This window comes from Saccostrea echinata, unplaced genomic scaffold (assembly GCF_033153115.1).
Source record: "Saccostrea echinata isolate AGI-Se365-2 ecotype Australia unplaced genomic scaffold, CSIRO_AGI_Sech_v1 ptg000022l, whole genome shotgun sequence".
NCBI lineage: Eukaryota > Metazoa > Mollusca > Bivalvia > Ostreida > Ostreidae > Saccostrea > Saccostrea echinata.
In genome coordinates, this window is record NW_026889771.1 from 4449363 (window position 1) to 4457500 (window position 8138).

Below are 8138 nucleotides of genomic sequence, written 5' to 3' on the forward strand. Positions count from 1 at the left end.
AGGGGAGATAATCATGAAAAGGCAAGAATAGTGAGGTCATTAAAAAATCTTTTCAAGAACCACTGGTCCAGACTTGGAAGCATCCTGAGGAAGTGTAGATTCTAAATTGTTCAAATAATGACCCTTTGGATTAAGGTGGGGCCACAACAGGGGATGAAAGTTTAACACTGAAATAATTACACGGTATATACCATACAAGAAAAATCTTCTCAAGAATCACTGGGCCAGAAAAGGTTATCCTCATGGGGTTAGGGTTGGGTCACAATAGGGGATGAAAGTTTTACATTAAAATTTCAAAAATTTAAAAGTTTTTAAACAAGAATTAGAGTGAGGCCACAATAAGCGATGAACATTTTGCATTAAAACATATAAAAAATCTTTAAAAATCTTTTCAAGAACCACTAGGCCAGAAAACTTACTGGGTTGGTTGGGCCACCATGGGTGATAAAGTTTTACATTGAAATATAAGAAAAATCTTTTCAAGAACAACTAGGCTAGATAAGGTGAAACTTAAGTGGACAGCTCCTGAGGAAGATTCCGAATTGGCCAAAATATGACCCCTGGGGCTAGGGTGGGGCCACAATAAAGTTTTACATTGAAACATTTACATTGAAATATATATAGGAAAATTTCTTTAAATATCTCGAGAACCACTGAACTAGTAAAGATGAAACTAATGGGAAGGCTTCCTGAGGAAGTGCAATTTTTAAATAGTTTCCAATTTCAAATCATGACCCCAGGTGGGGGCATAATAAGGGATCAAATAGGGAATAAAATTTTTTTTACATTGAAATTTATCAGAAATATCTTAAAAATGTTCTTCCAAGAAACACTGGACCAAAAAAAAAAGAAACTTATGTGAAGGCTTCTTTGGGTAGTGTAGATTCTAAACTGTTCGACTCATGCCACTAATATTACTAATCATGGCCCTATTGTTCTTGAAAAGATTTTAAAACAGTTTCCCTTACATTCCCCTGTGGCCCAAACCTATCTCAAGGGGTCAGTATTTGAACAAACTTGTATCTGTACTACCTTAAGATGATTGCATTTTAATATTACTAATCAAGGCCCTCCTGTTCTTGAGATTTTAAAACATTTTTTTTCATATATCCCCATGAAAGAGTTGATCTCCTATTGTGACCCCACCCTCCCCCATGATTTGATCAAACTTGAATATACACTATGTCGGGAAGCTCCACATGTTTCATCTTTTCTGGCCCAGTGGTTCTTGAGAAGATTTTTTAACCACCCCACCCAATATTCCCTGTTTCTTAATTATCTCCTTCTTGAAAGAGGTGGCCCTTCATTTCTATGAACTTTAATACCCTCCACCCGATGAGGACAGGAAATGGACAAAATTTTCATCAGCCCCACTCCAGCTACAGGGACCATGATTTGAATAGACTGGATCTACACTCAGGGAAGCTTTCAAAAAAGTTTTGTCTTTTGTGGCGCAGTAAACCCTACCCTATTTCCTTTTTTTTCTTTTTCAAACCATTTGAACAAATTTGAATCCCCTTCAACATAGGGTCACTTGAAACTTTTTAAAAACCTTATATCTTCCAAATTCCATTATCAATACAAACAATGTTTTTGTAGCATGTATATGTACTTTATTATTATTATTATTATTGCAATCTTTTTCATACAGAATAAATATTTATACAATTTGTAATGATTTCATATCTCATCATTTAGACACATCTCATGAAAAACTCATGAAGTACTCATTTTTTTCTGAGTGAAGAAAAAACATCCACTATTGTTATACAGTCTCCATGGCTGCCATATAATTATCATCATCCATCATTTCATCATCTTCTATTGGATTCTGGGATACTGGCTGAGAACTCTGGGATGGCTGTGACATTGGTGTCCCCTGACTTGACCTTTGACTTCCTGCTCTTGATGGTGTGTTTATTACTTTACCTGTTTAATAAAAATAAGAAATTAATCAAGAAACAACATACACATTCATGTACTTAGAGCAAGTTGCTCAGATTATATGTCTCTTTTTGATAAAAAAAAAATTAAATATCTGAATACATTCAGTTTATATTAAATAATCTGCTTTAATATGATGTATTCTATTTTTGATCTTGTACAGGTTAAATGTAAGCAAGGGTTACTTTGTTTTGAAGAGATTCCTCAACACTGAAAATTTTTTAAAAGACCATCTTTTGTAAAACACTGTACCTGTAATTTTTTTTGTCTATACATTTATTACAAAACAAAATACATAAATAAATGAAACATCATCCTACCCTCTTTTTTGCCTGAATGGAAGGCCTGACTTTCATCAAAGTACTGGTTAGGATGATTAATGGTAGTGTCTGGGTCATCCGTCCCCGAGTGTGTAGCATCAAAATACCACTTACAGGCAATCTGGTAGTGTCCCTCACGCGTGAACTTCATTATCTGTATATAAACAGTGTGTAATATTAATCAATCTATGATACTACCCACAGTACTCTCTGTTAACATAAATCTATAAAACTTTAAATTACCCATTTAAATTGGTTAGACAGACATGTCCATGTTCCTATAACATGACTGAACTGATGATGACAGACTCTTATACGAATTTTTAAGCTTTGTGCAGAAATCATCCATGCTACAGCATGTTAAACATCTTGTGGGATTTTGTACAGGTCAAAATCAATATTTTTTGGGCATAGTACATAACTTCAAACTTTAAATATATGTGGAAATTTATGTGCAATGGTAATTTATGCAAAAAATATAAGGTATCTTTCGAGTTATCAATTCGCTGCATTCCAATATTTTTGTTCAATATTAACAATACATTTTTTTAACACATTATTTTAACAAACACAGTGTTTCTTTCAAAACACATTCAATTCTTTCCTTGACTCAATTCCTTGATTTTAGCGGCTTTGGCGCAGACAATGATGCGCTAATTCATGAATACTGCTAAGAAATCATTTACATGTATGAATACAATATACGTCACGAACATGTATAGCGCTAAAGGATGACTGCACTTAACGCCTGTTTTTGGGTCTTTTTCGGTTGCTTCTGTTGCTTTTATATCTAAACTTTATTTCACTTTTGTATGTTTATGAAAGAATCCTGTCAATTTGGAACCAAATTTAAATCTTAAAATGATTTTAGACTGTGATACAATAAAATGATTCAATGTTTTTTGTCCTTAGTGCTTTCAAAATATAGTGAATTAACACTTACCTGCCCTTGAATGAACATTAGATATGCATAAGAGGTGGAGCTAACATTGTAAATATGGGTCTAAAATTAGACTTGATAAATAACAATGACATGTTTGAAAAAAAGAATGTGGTCACTCTTTCCAATCTCCCTCTCCATTCTGTATGGCACAAATACACTTCTGACAAAGGTTTCAAAACGAAGCTAACAATATGAGCACGTCAATGTAATTAAAGCAGATTGTATATCCATGCCAGATGACTTAACGTATTCGAACACAATGTCCTAGTTAGCACAAAACATGCTACATGTACCTTACAAGTCACGTGACGGAATTTAGTATTCACAGAGTTACCTGAGGTAGGACATCACGTGGTGAATTATAATATTCAACATGTCGCAATCCTTGTTTACAACACAGAGAGCGAATGTAAGAAGAAGCAGTTTTTTCTCTTTTTAACCATGAGCGCATGTTTGTCTATTAATCTCCTTTTGACACATTATTATCTATGCAAATATACAACTATTGTGAAACGGAGAACAATAGACAAACATGCGCTGACTACGTATAAAGTCAGTAAAAAAGTGGGCGTCATCATTATCGTACGGAGATTCAAGAAATTGTGATGACCCCTGCCTTTGAAAACAGATTCGAACTTCGTAAATACACACTTTTATTAAACGTAATTACATAAAGTTGTAGATTGGATGTTGGCCATTCTTGCAATGAAAAGAAAAATGCTTGTTTTGAAAGTTTATTTTGTCGCAGATTTCGCATATCCTTAAGTGCAGTCATCCTTTTGAATACACCAATTTATTTACACGTACATAATGAGAATACATGTAGGTTTAAAATTAGAGAATACACATGTATAGAATAACAGAATACACATTTATAAAATAAGAGAAAGGTATAAAATAAGAGAATACAGATATAAAATTAGAAATCTAATCTATACACTGTTTTCTTCCTTCTTCTACATGAACCTCAAACTTTGCAAGAAAGGTAAAAAATCTGATATTAGGCATTGGACCAAGATTGGACTAAGTGCAGAGCAAGAGTAACAGAGACATTAGTTAACTTCATTTCTGTGTTATGATGTATTTTCATTTTTACCTTCTCAGTGAAATCCTTGTTGATTCCCTGCAGTCGGAGTTTCTGAGCCAGCAAATCAGCATCTGTATGTCTGAATGGACACCCTTAAAATAGTACAGTAAAACTTGTCTTATCCGGCCACCACTGGTTCCAAAGAAATTGGGGTACAGAAACATTCAATTTACCATGGTTATCACCAGGTGTACAGTAACATACTATTTACCAGGATTATTACCAATGTACCGTAATATACTATTTACCGTGGTTATCACCAGGTGTACAGTAACATACTGTTTACCATGGTTATCACCAGGTGTAACTATTTACCATTGTTATCACCAGGTGTACAGTAACATATTACAGGTACTTACCATGATTATCACCAGGACCTGGTGCATTTGACATGATGATCTTGTTACAGCTGTAGGGGGTATAGTCAGCTCTCTTTCCCTCCTTACCATAGTTATGTCTGATATTGTATGAATACTGTTTGTCAAACTGAAAACAGGAGATTTAAATCAGCACAACTCTAAACTGAACATTTCTCCAACATCAAAAGCATAAAAAGCTGTGCAAACTTGGAATATGGAAGTACAGGATGTTTATTAATTATTTTTGGACAAATGCCACTGGTATGATTACATTCATGTTGGAGTACATGAAGTGATCATGGATTACCATGAAATCTGTAACAAACCCTTCTCTTTTTTTACTGTATCAAAAATCAACATGCAAATCTTAAAAGTATCCCAACTGAACATTCATATAAATGTTGAGATTTAGGATTTTTTCTGACAAGTGTGTACTTTTTTTTTTTAAATCCTCTCCCTTATATTTATAAACTTAAAAACTCTTATTTCATATGGCTGAAAAAGACTAACCTTTTCTCCATCCATGATTTTTGTGAATTCCATTTTCCAAAATCGAAGGGCCTCCTCCAAGGAAAGCCCAATCCCCTTCAGAAAGAGACCATACTGCATTCTCCCCCCATGTTTTAGATGGTGATCCCTCTTCAGAGCCTGGTGGAGATTCTGCATGCATGGAGGAAATGACTGCTTTGATAACTGTAGGTGAAAAAATACAAAAATACATGTACATATGTTATTGACAAGACCTATTTAATAAAAATGTTTTTTTACTATTACACGAGATTTAAGAAATAGGATTGGTAGGTAATATTTCGTTTTTATTTATTTATTATTTGTGTATCAAGGCCTTTTTTGCAAGACAGTTGAGGCTATCCTTTTCTAGCCATTGTACACTTTGTCTTAGCGATATTCATGAAGAAGTTATGGAAAAGATTAAAGTTTTTCGAAAGTGGGTAAAACTCCGAGGTCAAAAATGTCCATACTAAAAGAAAGGAATTGCCACAAGGAATAAACATGTGAAATATGAAAGCCCTAGCACCAACCATTCAAAAGTTATGGACAAAGTGAAAGTTTTTGATCAGACGGATGGACAGACCAAAAACTACATTGAATATGCCACTAAATCTTCATTGGGGCATAAAAATGAGAGAATTATTAAAGTGTACTTGGCAAAATATTGAAGGATGGACTCAAATGACAACAACCATGGCAGAGCAGTCTTTTAAAGTAAAGATTTTATAGATGAATGCTCACACTATAAACCTCAGAAAGGCATTGAAGTATAGAATTAAGGACAGACATACACAAAATATTTAATACTCACTGAATCAATCATTTCAGCAGTGATTTTGCCAATGTTTGACTTTTTAGAGCCGTAGTCCTGTCCTAGATACCTCTTACTGAGCCCTGACAACATTGGGAGGAGGCGATTATCTTCCTCTAACTGTGGTAAAGCTCGCGAGGTTAACTACAATAATAAAAAATTCTCCAGTTGGAAAAAAAACATCAACATAGAATTGTAATGAATGTCCAAAAAAGTTTTAATTAAAATTAAGTGCATAATAAAATTCAAACTGAATGCAGAAAAATATCATATATTTACAGCACAGTTACAATGGTCTTTTATTTTGCTACATTTCAGTCATTGTAATTTTGTAAAACATATAACCTTTTCAAAAATGCATATGCTTAGAGACACGCACATTTCAACATTAACAGAATGTAAAAAAAAAAACAACAATTACTGCTAGTTGTTATCAGAATGTAAACAAGAGGCCCATGGGCCACATCGCTCACCTGAGCACTGTGGCTAGGAAAAAAGAAAAAATCAGTTTAGTATAGAAAAGCACATAAGTGGTCCCAACCTACTCTAAAAGGGAGTGGGGGGTATGATTGGAACAAAATTAAATCTACACTTACTTAAGGATGCTTACATAATTTTTTGACTGTGACATTTTTCTCTACAAGTTTGAACTTTCATTGTGGCCCCACCCTACCCCTGCAGTGATTTTTCTTCACCCAATTTAGGTTCGAATATTGGCCCTTTCCCCTATCAAAAATTACCAATTTTTTCCCAATTTCAGCTGCTTTTTTCCCCCCAGAAAAACCGTTATTGATTTTGTTATATTGAATTTTTTATGTACGACTTATCTAAATTGGAACGCTATTGCTCTCGGTCATTCATACTCTTAAAATAATAGTGAAAAACAGCAGATCATTTTGTGCGTTTACAAGACATAGAAAAACACATGGATCATGTCAAACGTCAAACTAAATACATCGTAAGAAAGTGTAAGATGCATGTGAACAGGCGAAACATAGCTTTATTTGTAAATCCAAGAACTAGTAGTTCTACAACAAGCATCCCTGATTCCATGAAAATCAAACTGTTTCTACACCCGGCAGATGCAACTAATATTGCAGGGTAATTGCAGCACAATGATTAGGGTAATTTAGAAAGCTAGAAGAAAAATGATTTGTTTTAAATCATGTCAGATTATATCATCTTCAATGGCTATTATGAGTAGGATTTTTTTCTTATGTCTACCATTATGGCAAAAAAAAAAAAAAAAAGAATTGAAATATAGGACGGTCACAACTAATGATAACTTTCAAAGATTAAAAAAAAGTTAAAAATGTAGAACTGTGTCTAATTATGTCTCCCCTTCCAGGGGAGACATATTGTTTTTGTCGACTTTCTTCTTCTTCTTCCAAATTTTGTCCAGGCCGTAACTTTAATACCCTTTGACATTAAGACTTCAAACTTGGAACATAGATAGATGACATTGAGAAGGAGTGCACGCCACCAACATTTTTGACCTTGACCTATTTATAAGGTCAAGGTCAATCTTTTACATCAAAATAGAGTTCAGCCCATAACTTAAGATCCCTTTGATATTAGGACTTCAAACTTGTAACATAGGAAGAAGACCTTGAGACAAAATGCACTGCATTAGAATTTTGACCTTGACCCCTTTCTGCCTTCAAGGTCAAATAGGGAAAAAACACGATCTGACCATAACTTGAGAACCTTTTGACATTAAGACTTCAAACTTGGAACATGCAGAGGTGGTATAAAGGAGGGATGCATGCCACCAAAATTTTTGACCTTGATTCAATTATTATAAGGTCAAGGTCAATCTTTTACATCAAAATAGAGTCCAAGCCATAGATTGAGTACCCTTTGATATTAGGACTTCAAACTTGTAACAGAGAAAGAATACATTGATACAAGATGCAACACACCAAAACTTTTGACCTTGACCTCTTTTCTTCCTCAAGGTCAAATAGGGAAAAAACTTGATTAGACCATTACTTAAGAATCCTTTGTTATAAAGACTTCAGACATGGAACATGCAGAAGTGGTATGAAGGAGGGATGCATGCCACCAAAATTTTTGACCTTGATCCAATTATTATAAGGTCAAGGTCAATCTTTTACATCAAAATAGAGTCCAGGCCTTAGCTTGAGTATCCTTTGATATTAGG

At 34.1% G+C, this 8138-nt stretch overlaps 1 protein-coding gene across 1 annotated transcript in view; it reads right to left on the reverse strand.

Annotated features, from left to right (window-relative positions):
- Window positions 1-1625: 1625 nt before the first annotated feature.
- Window positions 1626-8138, reverse strand: part of LOC133190804 (DNA primase large subunit-like) — a 16421-nt gene continuing 9908 nt past the window's right edge. Inside the window, exons 7-12 of the mRNA XM_061326493.1 lie at window positions 5975-6118; window positions 5164-5346; window positions 4654-4780; window positions 4304-4386; window positions 2265-2418; window positions 1626-1929 (exon numbers count right to left, since the gene is read on the reverse strand). Of these exons, the coding sequence (XP_061182477.1) occupies window positions 1766-1929; window positions 2265-2418; window positions 4304-4386; window positions 4654-4780; window positions 5164-5346; window positions 5975-6118 (855 nt within the window). The 3' untranslated portion in view covers window positions 1626-1765. The remainder of the gene's footprint in view (window positions 1930-2264; window positions 2419-4303; window positions 4387-4653; window positions 4781-5163; window positions 5347-5974; window positions 6119-8138) is intronic.